Source organism: Rhamphochromis longiceps, linkage group LG5 (genome assembly GCF_057381845.1).
Source record: "Rhamphochromis longiceps isolate RC_006_pf linkage group LG5, R_longiceps_female_GT1.1, whole genome shotgun sequence".
Lineage (NCBI taxonomy): Eukaryota > Metazoa > Chordata > Actinopteri > Cichliformes > Cichlidae > Rhamphochromis > Rhamphochromis longiceps.
Genome location: NC_140561.1, coordinates 36,665,336 through 36,679,546, shown reverse-complemented (window position 1 = coordinate 36,679,546; position 14,211 = coordinate 36,665,336). Strand labels below are relative to the sequence as shown.

General features: G+C 40.9%; 1 protein-coding gene across 1 annotated transcript in view; it reads right to left on the bottom strand.

The window, feature by feature from the left end:
* The window catches only part of necab3 (N-terminal EF-hand calcium binding protein 3), a 45,728-nt gene that overhangs the window by 8,979 nt on the left and 22,538 nt on the right, over positions 1-14,211 (bottom strand). The window contains exons 7-9 of the mRNA XM_085407468.1: positions 12,210-12,331; positions 7,919-7,998; positions 2,308-2,361 (exon numbers count right to left, since the gene is read on the bottom strand). Of these exons, the coding sequence (XP_085263594.1) occupies positions 2,308-2,361; positions 7,919-7,998; positions 12,210-12,331 (256 nt within the window). The remainder of the gene's footprint in view (positions 1-2,307; positions 2,362-7,918; positions 7,999-12,209; positions 12,332-14,211) is intronic.

Sequence of the window (14,211 nt, the reverse complement as noted above, 5' to 3'; positions counted from 1 at the left end):
CTTGCTCTTAGCCAACACCCTAAACGACTTCTACTGCCGTTTTGACGAGCCATCAGGCAGCCTTCACACCTCCAACGACCCCAACAATAGAGGCACTTTGGACACTCATTCCCCCACCTCTCCCCCCTCCATAGAGCCATCACCACCTTCAAACTGTTCACCTGCAACACCTGCCCCCTCACCCCACACAAAAGAGGATTTCACACCACCTCCTCCCACCACAACTCTTCATATTCATGAAGCAGATGTGAGGAAGCGATTTAGGAGTCTGAATGCTCGGAAAGCTCCCGGCCCAGACGGTGTGTCTCCTGCCACCCTCAGACACTGTGCAAACGAGCTGGCCCCAGTGTTTTCTGGCATCTTCAACTCCTCACTGCAGGCATGTCACGTGCCTGCCTGCTTCAAGTCCTCTACCATAATCCCTGTCCCCAAGAAACCTAGGATCACTGGACTAAATGACTACAGACCCGTGGCTCTGACATCTGTGGTCATGAAGTCATTTGAGCGCCTAGTTCTCTCCCATCTCAAGACCCTCACGGCCCCCCTCCTGGACCCCCTGCAGTTTGCATATAGAGCCAACAGGTCTGTAGACGACGCCATCAACATGGCCCTACACTTCATCCTGCAGCATCTGGACTCCCCAGGAACCTACGCCAGGATCCTGTTTGTGGACTTCAGCTCTGCCTTCAACACCATCCTTCCAGACCATCTCCGAGGCAAGCTTTCCCAGATGAATGTGCCTGATCCCATCTGCCGGTGGATCACTGACTTCCTGACGGACAGGAAGCAGCACGTGAGGCTGGGAAAGAATGTCTCGGACTCCCGGACCATCAGCACCGGCTCCCCTCAGGGCTGTGTTCTTTCTCCTCTGCTCTTCTCCCTGTACACCAACTGCTGCACCTCCACCCACCAGTCTGTCAAGATAATCAAGTTTGCAGATGACACCACCGTTATTGGGCTCATCTCGGACGGGGACGAGTCTGCCTACAGGAGGGAGGTTGAACGTCTGGTGTCTTGGTGCAGCCACAACAACCTGGTGCTGAATGCCCAGAAGACAGTGGAGATTATTGTGGACTTCAGGAAGCACACAGCCCCACTCCCCCCCATCATCCTGACTGACACCCCCATCACCTCTGTGGACTCATTCCGCTTCCTGGGTACCACCATCACCCAGGACCTGAAGTGGGAGCCCACCATCACCTCCGTCATCAAGAAAGCCCAGCAGAGGATGTACTTCCTGAGGCAGCTGAAGAAATTCAACCTGCCAACACGGACGATGATGCAATTCTACACTGCAATCATCGAGTCCATCTTCACCTCCTCCATCACCGTGTGGTACGCTGGAGCCACTATCAGGGACAAACAGAGACTGCAGCGTGTTGTGCGCTCTGCTGAGAAGGTGATTGGCTGCAGACTCCCATCTTTGCAGGACCTGTACACCTCCAGGACACTGCGGCGTGCAGCCCGGATCTCAGCTGACCCTTCTCACCCTGGACACAGTCTGTTTGACTGCTCCCCTCAGGCAGGAGGCTCCGGTCCATTCGCACCAGAACCTCTCGCCACAAGAACAGTTTCTTCCCCTCTGCTGTTGGACACATGAACAATAACCACATGACTGTTCCCGCTACTAACACATGACCCTACGCTGTGTCACTGCATCATTTCATGTTTGGCACTGATCACCACCTGCACTCATGTATATATCTTTCTACGTAGCACTCATAATTCTTATTCTCATGTATATATCTCATGTATATCTCATGCACATATCTTTCTTTCTACATAGCACTTTAATTCTTATTGTCTGCACTGAAGCACCGCAGCAATTTCCTAATGTTGTAAACCTCAACATCTGGCAATAAACCCATTCTGATTCTGAAAACAAAATACACGATTAATTTGAATGACTGGTAGCAATTATTGTAGTGTTATAAACTTGATGAGATGAGATAGAGAAAAAAAAAACAAGAACATGATCCAATTCTGTATATCCATGTATTGTGTTTATGTTGAGTAATGCACATATGAGAAAAAATATTTGCTATTCAACTAGAGCTGTTTTAATGAGCAAAGGTCAATCAAGATACTGTTAGTATAGACAGAGTCGTCCTGTAAAGCTGCAGTGGCTTCAGCCACAAAAATATCATATTTCAGAATTTGTGGCCATAAACAGTATGCAAACTGTTTTTTTTATTGTTTGTGTGTTTTTTTAGTGACAAAAACGTGAAACTTCACCTTGAAGTCCTGTGCCAGCCTATAAGAAGGTCACAAGAAAAATACAAAAATTCTGCTTCAGTGCTGACTTACAGACTTGTATGTACTGGCCAGTGTGTCCTCCTTAAGTGGCTCCAACTTGGGACTCTGAAAGAAGAAGGTAACAGATAAGAGAAGAAGTTAATGTCTCTCAGTATCAAAGATCAGTTTAACTTAAAAAAAAAATCAGAGTGATACTTGAAACAAAGCTAAACTCCCATATTGCATTTACAATAAATTCCTAAAGGTTACTTTGGCATTTTTAATTATACTGTTATAGTTTTTAATTATATAACAATGCAGAAGTTATAAAATGAACAAAAACACACCGAATAACCTAATTTACACATTTATTTGCACAGGTGTCTAAGAACTGATAAATAGGATACATTTATTTTTTTTCCACAGTGCACGATCTGATTTTTCTTTGGTTTTATGTAATTTGTCACAATCTTTCACAATAGCTACTTGTCCAAAACAGGGTAATAAAGGTAACAAGTAGAGAATAGAAAATCTATCACTTTCAATTTTTGGAACCATATCCTAGTGATGAATGTAGTCTATGAGAGTATTATGTTATTGATAATAAAATATAATAAATGAAAAAGAACAACAAGCTCTCTGTGATAAAGGTTACGGTTCTTGTGTGTGCACATTTATGAACACATAAAACATAACCTTTGAAGCACAAACTCATTCTGCTGCATTTGAGAGAGCAGTGAATATGAGGGAGATGGACAGAAGAAGTGTGTGATGCTGGCAGCACTGAGGTGTGGGGATGGATATTGCACTCAGTACATCCTGCAGGTTATGAATTGCTTTGATATTGCTCTCTGAGTCTCTCTGAGTTGACAAAACTGAGGAGACAAAAATGGTCCAAGTGAAAGGATGAACATTAGAAACTGTGAAAAGCAGGAGTTAATAAACAAAAGAACAGACAGAAGAAAGGAGATGGAGCATAAGATGAGGCAGTAGAGCGTGAAAAAGGGTTTGGGATGATGTAGTGAGAATGGGTCACATGATGAGAGCGATGTGACTTTGTGTTTGACAGACAAAGATTGTAGAATTCCATTTAGAAAAGCAGTATTTTATCTTGCGAGTCTAACCATTTTCTTTTTGATCACACACACAATGAATATATAAAAATGTACAATAAACATCATAATCAACAATTCAGAGATGAAACATTTCTGATTGAAAATATACTCCATGTTTGGACTGTTTTTTTGCACCTGGTTGCATACTGATAAAAAAAACAATATTAAATGGTCTAGTTGTTGTGGATTTCTTTGATGATATGTATAATCTGAAATCATTTATACTTGTATATACCCATATACTAGGGGTGCAACGATACACAAAATTCACGGTTCGGTTCGATACTTTGGTGTCACGGTTCGATATTTTTTCAATACAAAAAAAATGTTCATGCCTTTTTAATTTGTCATTTATTAAACTTATAAATATATATTTTAACTCAAAAGTACAGTTTTTAAATTTAATGTTGCTGAAACAAAAGTAATTAAAAAAATTAATATCTGATTGAGGAATCACTCATCTTTGGAAAAGAGAGTTTAATACAGAGAAATGGCTCTTTCCAAAATAAAAGCAATACTATACACTTCTTCTGGGCTATATTCTCAGCAGCATATTGTAGCGGGTCAGGGCTGTTCGGGGTTCTGTTTGTACAGTTATGTTTTGTTTATGTTGCCATAGTGATGGGTGACGCCCTCTCGCTGCGACGGTGTGTCCTTCCGGGGTCAGAGGGCGCCCTGTGTGTTGTTGTTTTTTTAACTTTATTTAACAAACAATGAGTATACAACATACGAACAGATGAAGTATACAAAACAACAGAACATGAACACAAAAAGCCAAGGGTAAAAGAAAAAGGTAACAATTATAGGAATACACACAAAATTTCACATACATATATTGTTTTGAGAGCCTTTTTGTTGGTGGAGTCTGATATTGATTGTATGTACATTTCCACATGGGCGCCCTGTGTGTTGTTGTTGTTGCTGTGCGGTTGCCGCGCTGCGCCAAAAGAAGGCACCTGGGCATTTGTGTGGGGTAATGGGGTCGTCGGGGACGACTGACCCCTTAGGTGGGGGCTATGTAGCGGGTCAGGGCTGTTCGGGGTTCTGTTTGTACAGTTATGTTTTGTTTATGCTTGCCATAGTGACGGGTGACGCCCTCTCGCTGCGACGGTGTGTCCTTCCGGGGTCAGAGGGCACCCTGTGTGTTGTTGTTGTTGTTGCTGTGCGGTTGCCGCGCTGAGCAGTTAGCTAGCGGCAGTGTTCTTCTGCAGATGTCAATAAACGGCTGTGCTCCCTGGCTAGCTCACGGGAAGCAAGACCAAACGACACCTCCGTCTCCTCCTTGTCTGAGCTCGCCACAATATTAAACATATCAGGTCCCCATAAGGAGAATCATGTGCTAACGGCTGTCTAAATGACTCGGGTAAAGTTTGTAGCATGCTTGTTGTTGTTTTTGTCTGCTTCCACTTGTCTTTGCACTAGGATGATGTCGGCGTAAATGTGCAGTCATATTCGTTGTGTTCCCACTAGTGCTGTCAGCGTTAATCTCGTTGAAATGATGTTAACGCCACAACACGGCAAATCTCCGTTAACGAGCTACCCTTGATCGCCCGTGCGTGGGGCTAGACGGGCTAGACGGCCAACACGTTAACGAGCTAACTGCGCTAACACACTAGTTCCCACCCATGTAATTGAGCATTGCGTGGCACATCCAACATACTGTTTTACTTTAGTCCATGACGCGCTTACCTTCAGGGTCATACGTCACATGAAAACCAAAATAATTCCAAACGCCAGATCTGAATGAGGGTGGGGGAGGTTCAATTTGCCATGTTGCAAGGAGAGCTTAACTTCTGTCTCGCTAGCTTGCCCTGCGCTCTTCCTTCTGACTATGCTGTCTGTGTTGAACACTCAGTGGATCTGCGCTCGACAGTGCAACCTAGGCGGAGTAGTCGAACGCAGATTCACTGAGCGCTCAACACAGACAGCATTGTCAGAAGGAAAGTTGATAAAATAAATTACAAATTTTGTATTGTTCGATACATATGCGTACCGAACCGAAAGCACTGTATCGAACGGTTCAATATCGATACGAGTATTGTTGCACCCCTACTATATACCTATACCGTGTACAGCTGCCTTGAACCTGGCACTCGACGTGTTGTTTTTGGAATTCACTTTGGCCATAAAACTGTCAAAAGGACTAATTGAAATGATAGATGATAAAGGTCTGGGAAGAAAACCCAGAAAGTTATGTAAGACAAGTCCTGACGATCAAAAAGAGAACAAATATATGTAAGATCGACATATATGGATTGTTGAAAAACACTGACAAACATATTAAATTGATATTTGTAAAATTGGGAAAATACAAATAGTTTAAACTTAAAACCAAATAAGTGAAAAGTTACCCAGCAACAGGAGGAGGGGTTATGGTCACCTATAAAAGAAGGGTCAGATATGCCTCCCTCCACCTTATTCTGTCTGTGTCTTTGTACTCTGTGGTTTTCTTTACTTGCTTTGCTATGTGTTCTGTTCTGTATACTGTGATGTACTGTTTTGCTGTTCATATGATTCTGTTCAATGAATTCTGCTTCAAGAATTCTACTCTTTTCTAGAGGATCTATTTGAGTGGTTTTATTTTAAAAAGCTGGATCTCCACGTCATTGGCTGGATAATGTTTTTCATGTTGGCTTTAAAGTCCTGTGAGTATTTTATAGATGATGCTACAGAGACAACCACAAATCTAAAGAGCCGTTTTATTTCTCATTATAAGGGCTAATATTCTGTGGCTCGAAGCAAAATTATGTTTGAAAAAGGAATGCATTAGGGATTTCTATTTTGTACATTCTCTGCATAATTCATCACCGGTTGTTTAGTATAAAACATGTTCAGAAAAAAAGGAGTGGGAAGGGCTTTATTGTCTGATATATTATTTTATTTCTTGGTTAATTCCATTACCGGTTCAACAAAGTTAATGGATTCAGTGCTGATGATTGCTCCATATTTGTATTCACAGGAAGGTTATGCATTCATTTCTTCTGTCGGTGAACACCAAGACCAGCATAGCACAGTATGAAGGCGTTTTAGTCTTATTTGTTTAACCTTCAGAGAATCAATATATTGTCATAACTAACAAAGTGTTATTGTTTTGTACAGTAATTTTTAAAACAATTATAAGCTGCTGTCCAAGTTAAAAGACTTTGTAATGAATATAAATAACTATAGAGATTATTTGGACAGTAAAAGACTTATTATGGTGGTATTATCTACATGCATGCTGCCTGTCTCCTACACTTCACTGTTTAGACTCTGTGTATCACAGTTCTTTGTTTTTCTCTTCAATTTTGTTGTCCAGTACAGATCACTGTGTACCTTACAGTCTCGTTCCTTGGTCTTTATTAAACCTAGGGAAACAATAGCACCGGTATATTTTTATGTATGATATATTCACTTTCTTGTGTGCCATTATTTGCATATTGTCCACCATGTTAGCTATGACTGCTTGAGAGAAATTTATAATAGACTCGATACAACCACTGGCCTCAAGGGAAAATTGACCAGTTGGTGAATGGTTTCTGGAGGTTGGTGGCTGTTGCTAGGTGATATATAAGGTGCTGCACCAAAAACTTCCTTGTGACTACAGTTTGCCACGGTCATCTGTAGTTTACATGTTAACTAATTAGCAAAACTAGCAAATTGTGATGCAGACCGGAAACAGAGAAGGTTCACCTTCAAAATAAAAGCTGTGGCACACAGCTGTAGGTATGTGTAGGTCCTCAGTCATCCAGGTCATGGTAATCTAAAGAGCTTGGAAAGGAAAGCGATTGGATTTGGAAGTTTCACAAAGACGTTTCGCCTCTCATGTGAGAAGCTTTTTCCAGTTCTATATCTGGGATCTCCTTAGATCACAGAGTTGTAGCCAACCACATTTCAAAAGGTGCAACTGTTCTTTAAAGGCAAACTGTCTTCATTTCTGGTTTGAGTCACACTTTAACAGTTCCACTCCCACTCGGAGAGAAGTTGGTGAGTGCTTGCAGCCAAATTGGCATCTTTCATGGTAATTACAAGTAACTGCAGCAATGAAGCAATTACTAAGAGGCTTTTGCTAACTGGTCAAGGAATACATGTTCTTCTTGTGTGACTGGCGGTTGTCAGGGTCTCTCTGACTTCCTGAAATGGACCTCTGTACTGTGTTGCTGGTGGTGCTTTAATCAAACCTGATAAAACTATTGTTAGCTGTGCAGACATTTTTATGAACAGAATTCCTAAAATGTTTTCTTGCAAACCAAGTTACCTTACAGTCTTATTGACCATGTGATCACATCCAGCTCATTAAAATGGAAAATGCAAATTTGAGGATTTAAAATAACAGTTATTAAACAAGTAAATGACATGACTGTGGCTATACAGACTTATAGTTTAAGGGCAGAAAACCATGAGGGCAGAAAATCATTAAAATGCTCAAAAGATCCATTGCACAGAATTGTAGAAACTCAAGTTTGTTACTGAGATTTTAGCAAAGAACTAGAACTAGTCACTGTGGGAGCAAATAACATACTTCAAAGTTTGAAAAGTGTTTTGCTGTCCACTCTAAAATATAGCCTACATAAGGAAAGTTCTCCTACCTGACACTCCAGTTTATCCAAAAGTTGCTGCAGCCTATTGATCTGAGAACACCAGTTCTCTCCATCTTCCATGTTGACACCTGGAAAAACACAGTGCTAAATCATCAGATTGGTTTTTGAGTAAGTGCATAGCTACATACAGTAACATATTTATCAAAACAGATTTGGATGGTCTGTTTGTACTATAAAATTGGGTTAGAATAGAGAATTCAACATTCTTTCTGTGTTCAAGCCTTTCATTCCTATAGGACAAAGACATCTTGTCAAAGCAAAAATAAAGCACCTTGAGGCAAGGTTGTTGTAAATTTGTCACCTCATAAATAAAATTGAATTATATAAAATTGAATTGAAATTCAAAAGGATGAAGGATTCAGGATGCAAGAACATTTGAAAGAAGGCATAATACACCCTTGACATTGAAAATACTGTATCTGAAAACAGAGTATTGAAAACTGATTTTAAATCTCATTCTGTCATTTCAGAATCACAAGTTTAGTCTATCAATAATAGTGAATAAGAAACAAATGAGGGCAAACCTAAAGCGTTTACCTCTAGAATTTGTTAATAGTATCATGGTCGGTGAAAACTTGAGGGAATACTCACTGTCTGCACTTATTATGCATAACACAAACAGCAGTAATGAGGATAATACTTTTCTACAACACAGAGCACAATGTACCTCAGGTACAAACGATACAAAGTGCACCTCTTTATTGTTAAACTTTTGTAAAAACTATAACATTTATACTGTTGCTAAATTACTGTACTCTGGCAGAGTTAGCAGATTTCAAGATAACCTTGAAGTATTTACAGCATGTAGCAGATATTAAAGAAAAAAACAACAATATTTTCCAAGATGTTGTTTTTTCCAAATCCTGTGAATATGCATAAATTCAGCCTGATGACAAATGTGTTACAGTTAAACCCCGTTTGCAGCGTTTGCCAATATATTCCATCCTCCGCCCCGAAAAAGTATTAAAACACATCACTCTGTGTTTTGGTATTGTGATGAAAAATCTTTATATTGAATCATTCATAATACTGAAATTCCAACTACTGTGCAAGTTTATTAGAAAATAATCTGTAGCAAATTATCTTCTTTTTGGGGCTGCTCCCATTAGTGGTCGTCACAGCGGATCATTTGTCTTCATCTCCCTCGCATCCACTTCTGTAACACCAACCCTCTGCATCTCCTCCTTGACTATATCCACGAGTCTTCTCTCTTTTCCTTCTCCCGGGCAGCTCCATATCCAAAGTGTCTACTGTTCCTCTGTGTACATGTTCAAACTATCTTTGCCATGTTTCCAAACCACTCAACCTGATCTGACCCTCTGATATATTCATTTTGAAAATCTTAGCATCTTCAGCTCTGCCATCTGCGGTTCTGACACCTGTGTTTTTGTTAGTGTCACCTTTTCCAAACCATACATCATGGCAGGTCTAACTACCTAACTTTGCCTTCCACTCTTACTGCTATCGTTCTGTCACATCTCCATCCACCCAGCCTGCCCTCTTGTGTATTCTGACCACAGGTATTTAAACTCATCCACCTTCAATACTTCTACTCCTTGTATTGTCACATTTTCTTCTCATTCACACTCTCATCTGACTTTCCAGTTCATACCTCCATCTCTTCAGGTCCTTTTCTACCTTCTCCCTAATCTCAATAAAGATCACAATGTCATCTACAAACATTATAGCACATGGAAACTCCTGCCAGTAGTCATCTGTCATCCTGTCCATCACCACTGCAAACAAGAAGGGTTCAGAGCTGATCCCTGATCTAATCTCACACTCTTCTTGAACTAAACTGTCACTCTTACCGCACATCTTACCACCGTCCTGCTGTTCTCATACATTCCTGGCACCACCCTCACAAACGTCTCTGTCACTCCTGACTTCCTTATGCAGTAGCCTACCACAGTTCCTCTCTGTGGCACCCTATTGTAAGCTTTCTCTAGATCCCAAGAGACAGAAAAGAAACTATTTCATGTTGTTTGAGGAACTACATAGTTTATAGGTTTTTGTTCTTTTGATTTTTTAAGCAATTCCACAAATACATGACAAGTTTCAGTTTTAAGTAAAACCAAATTGGCCTTGTGTTGATAGACATAACCAGAATAAATGAGAGCAATATTGTTATAACCCCAGCAGGACCTGCTGTAATATTGCCCCAGTGGGTGGGCCTTGCTGTCCAGCCTTAGGTGCCATCCTTGAGTGTAGCTGATTCTACTTGGCAATTAGACCAGAGTGCTTAAGGCTGGCACTAGAGAGGAGAGCTCTAGTGACAGTCTGCCTTTTTGTTTTGCAGCTTGTGAGCTGTGTATTACTGCTGCTTGCTTCTGTTCTGTGAAGAGGAGAGTTATTGGTCATTTAACCTTTTTTTTTACTTCTTTAATTAGTTACCAACATCTGGGTTTTGTAATTTTTTCTTTCCTTTGATGGTGCAAGAAGCTTGTCTGTCTCTTTTAGTTTAATTATTAATAAAATAATTTATTTTGTTGCCAATTTTGCCTCTTTGTCTCCTTTTTTCAATATGGTTACATTGTGTTACATTCCCACATCTCTTGGTCATTTATGGAAACATAAATGTCCAAGAGATTGTTCGGATCTTTCAGCTGACACTGAAAGATCACCTAATACTTTGTTGATTTTGTTCTATAAGAAATTGTTATCATTATTATTAAGTTACAAATACTGCACCTAAGCGCTGGTGGCAAATGACTGAGAAAAAAAGGAAGCCAATAAGTTGACGTCTGGTGTTCCCTTCTTTTGCTACAGACAACAAACAATTTAAAAAGACCATATTTCACTTTTAGCAATTTAAGTCTACAGGGTGGGCCATTTATATGGATACACCGTAATAACATGGGAATGATTGGTGATATTAAAGTCCTGTTTGTGGCACATTAGTATATGTGAGGGGGCAAACTCCTCAAGATGGGTGGTGACCATGGTGGCCATGGAGCGGATTGAAATCGTGTTGATATCTGGTGAACACAGTAACCGGGTCATTGCAGCAGATTTCAATGCAAGACACCCTACAAGACCACCCATCTCCCATGCTACAGTTAGCAAACTGCTTGCTAAGTTTCGTGAAACTGGTTCAGTGTTGGATTTGCCAAAATGTGGACGCAAGAAAACTGCCACTAATGAAGAAACATCAGTGGCTGTCCTAGCTTCATTCAGCAAGAGCCCACAGCGTAGCACTCGCCGCATGTCACTGGAGAGTGGCATTAGTCGAACATCCCTTCGGCGGATATTAGCTACTCACAAATGGCACCCTTACAAACTCCAGCTACTGCAGCATCTCAATGAGGATGACCCAGATCGGCGCACAGAATTTGCAGAATGGGCAAAACAAAAATTGGAACAGAACCCTTAGTTCACGCAGAAGATTTTGTTCAGTGATGAGGCAAACTTATGTGAATGGTGAAGTTAACAAACAAAGCCACCGCTATTGGTCTGACACTAACCTACATTGGATGGATCCCTCCAAGAAGTGGTTTGGTGTGGTATATGGGGTACAACAATAGTGGGTCCATTCTTCAACAATGGAAACCTCAAGGCCACTGGATATTTGAAATTGCTACATGATGATGTGTTTCCCTCTTTATGCACTGAAGCTGGCACGTTCCCTGAGTTTTTCCAGCAAGATGGTGCACCACCACATTATGGGTGCCAGGTCCGAGCATTCCTAGATGAACACTTTCCTGGAAAGTGGATTGGTCGTCGTGGGCCAGTTGAATGGCCCCCAAGGTCTCACAATCTGACCCCCTTAGACTTTTATCTTTGGGGTCATCTGAAGGCAACTGTCTATGGTGTGAAGATACGAGATGTGCAGCACCTGAAACTACGGATACTGGATGCCTGTGCTGGCATTTCTCCTGCGGTGTTGCTATCAGTGTGTGAAGAGTGGGAGAAGAGGGTTGCATTGACAATCCAACACAATGGGCAGCACATTGAACACATTTTATAAGTGGTCAGAAACTTGTAAATAACTCATGAAAGAATAAAGTTACGTTGTAACCAAGCACACCATTGTTTTTCTTGTGACATTACCAATAAGTTTGATGTGTCACATGGCCCATCTTCCTATTGAAAAAACAAAAGTTGTATCCAAGATGGCCGACTTCTACATGGCCACCATAGTCACCACCCATCTTGAGGAGTTTGCCCCCTCACATATACTAATGTGCCACAAACAGGACTTTAATATCACCAATCATTCCCATTTTATTACGGTGTATCCATATAAATGGCCCACCCTGTACTTTGTTGTTCCTCTTACCCATGGTCAGGATGCCAGTGCAGGGATCTGATGGAGAGAGGCACAGGTTATTATGGACCCTGCGACCACAGCGCCTGCCATTTCTCTGTATTGCTGTCAGCTCTGGCGCCTTTACTTCTCTCCTGCCATGACAGCAGTGGAAATCCAGCGAGACAAACATCAGAGAGAAAGACAGCAACTGTCAGAGCAATGTGGAAAAAACCTCTTAAAATATAGCAAACAGGGGAAGTCACATGGGAAAATATGAAGCATATATAGAACGAAACATTGGAAGGAATAGAGGAGATTGAGGGGCCAGAGAATGCAAAGAGAGGAAGAAAAATATGTGGAGAATGATACATTAATAATTGATTCCAATCAGAAACTGAGATAGGTTAATGTATGATGCAAGAGACACAGCATAATCAATGGCACAAAGACACACAAAGAGACATCCAGAATAGAGGTGAAAACAGCTTATTATCCCACAGGGTAAAGATTTAAGGGGGACAGACACTTACACTTACTCCTTTCCTCAATCACACATATGCACACACACACACACACATACTATCTATATCTCTGTTATAGATGGAAAAGTGTTTGCTGTGCTAAATGCAGAGTGTCAAGGGCAGGATGTTAAGCACTCTGTAGTCATGAGGGTGTGACAATCGAGATAGTGTGTCTGTGTGTGTGTGTGTGTGTGTGTGTGTGTGTGTGTGTGTGTGTGTGTGTGTCTGTGTGTGTGAAGACTTTGATTTAGTTATGTATGTGTGTGTGGCTCTCTGTGTGTCTAAATGCTTCTGCGCGTTTGTTTGTACTTGGTAGTGTGAGCCAGTGTCTCCCTCCTTTTGTTGTGTTGTTATGTGTGCACGTTAATACGTGTGTCTGTGTATGTGTCTACGTGTGTGTGTGTGCAGGATCATGCTGACAGCGCAGAGGGAGTGCATTGCTAGGAGGTTATCATGCTGAGAACAGCCTGGAGCCCAAAGGCCACTGCAACCACCATAAATCTACTGCAGTGAAGCAAAGGAGAGAGAAATAAGCTGTTTGTTGTTTAACTCAATATGTCTCTAATTCTGTCACTCACACACACACACTCACTGTGTCTGTCCAAATCTATATCTGCTTGAGCAATATTAAAAGTGTCTGACCAAAAAGCTCCGTGTTATGTTCATTTGTACAGGCCTTCTTTCCTTTCTCCAATTCATCTTAGGCTCTCTGTATCATTCTGCTATCCATTTACTTCTTTTTTCTGCTTTGCTTTCTCTCTCTTAGTGAATTACTGTCTATATATGTCACTGCTACCAATATCATCCTTTAGCCTTGTTCCCTTGCTCTGCCTCCCCCAGTCAACTCTCAATAATTCACCCTGGCTATAATCACTCTATTATCTTCAATAATGCCAGCGTGGCACCCAGAGGTAAGAAAAGAGACAACCCAGGCTGCGATTAGTGCTACCAAATTATTTAGCCATGAAAAATGTAGAAAAGTATCCTTATTATTTTAAATGAGAACAGTTAGTGTTGCCAAAGCATTAGTCATAATCTTGACCTGTGCTGACACAGACTTCTACTCATTAAATGCCTAGATGGATCGTGTTTGCCAAATTCTTAATTGGTGACAGCAGTTTATTTGTGTTTTTATTCCATGACCTTCATTTACATTTAATGAAAGCATTAAGGTCTTTGACAGAAATTCTGAATTTCAAACAGTCTACCTATTAGTGAGGCATCTGTTTGAAAGCCTGTGAGAATACAGTAAATTCAAAGCTTTCTGCTCAAAGGCATGTCTTGAAAGAAAGCTTCATGATACAGCATTGATTAAGTGAATTTCTTGCTTAAAAGTATTGCTTAGACCAATGCTAACTGTTTTTTTCATACCTGGTTGTGCTAATAATGAATTATGGAAGTTTTCTGTTGACACAATTAAAAAATAGTATGTGTGTATTTCTTGAAGCAGTTTGCATTAGCAGTAGTAGTCTTGAAATGCTGTGGTTGAATATTTTTTAAAGAGAGATTAT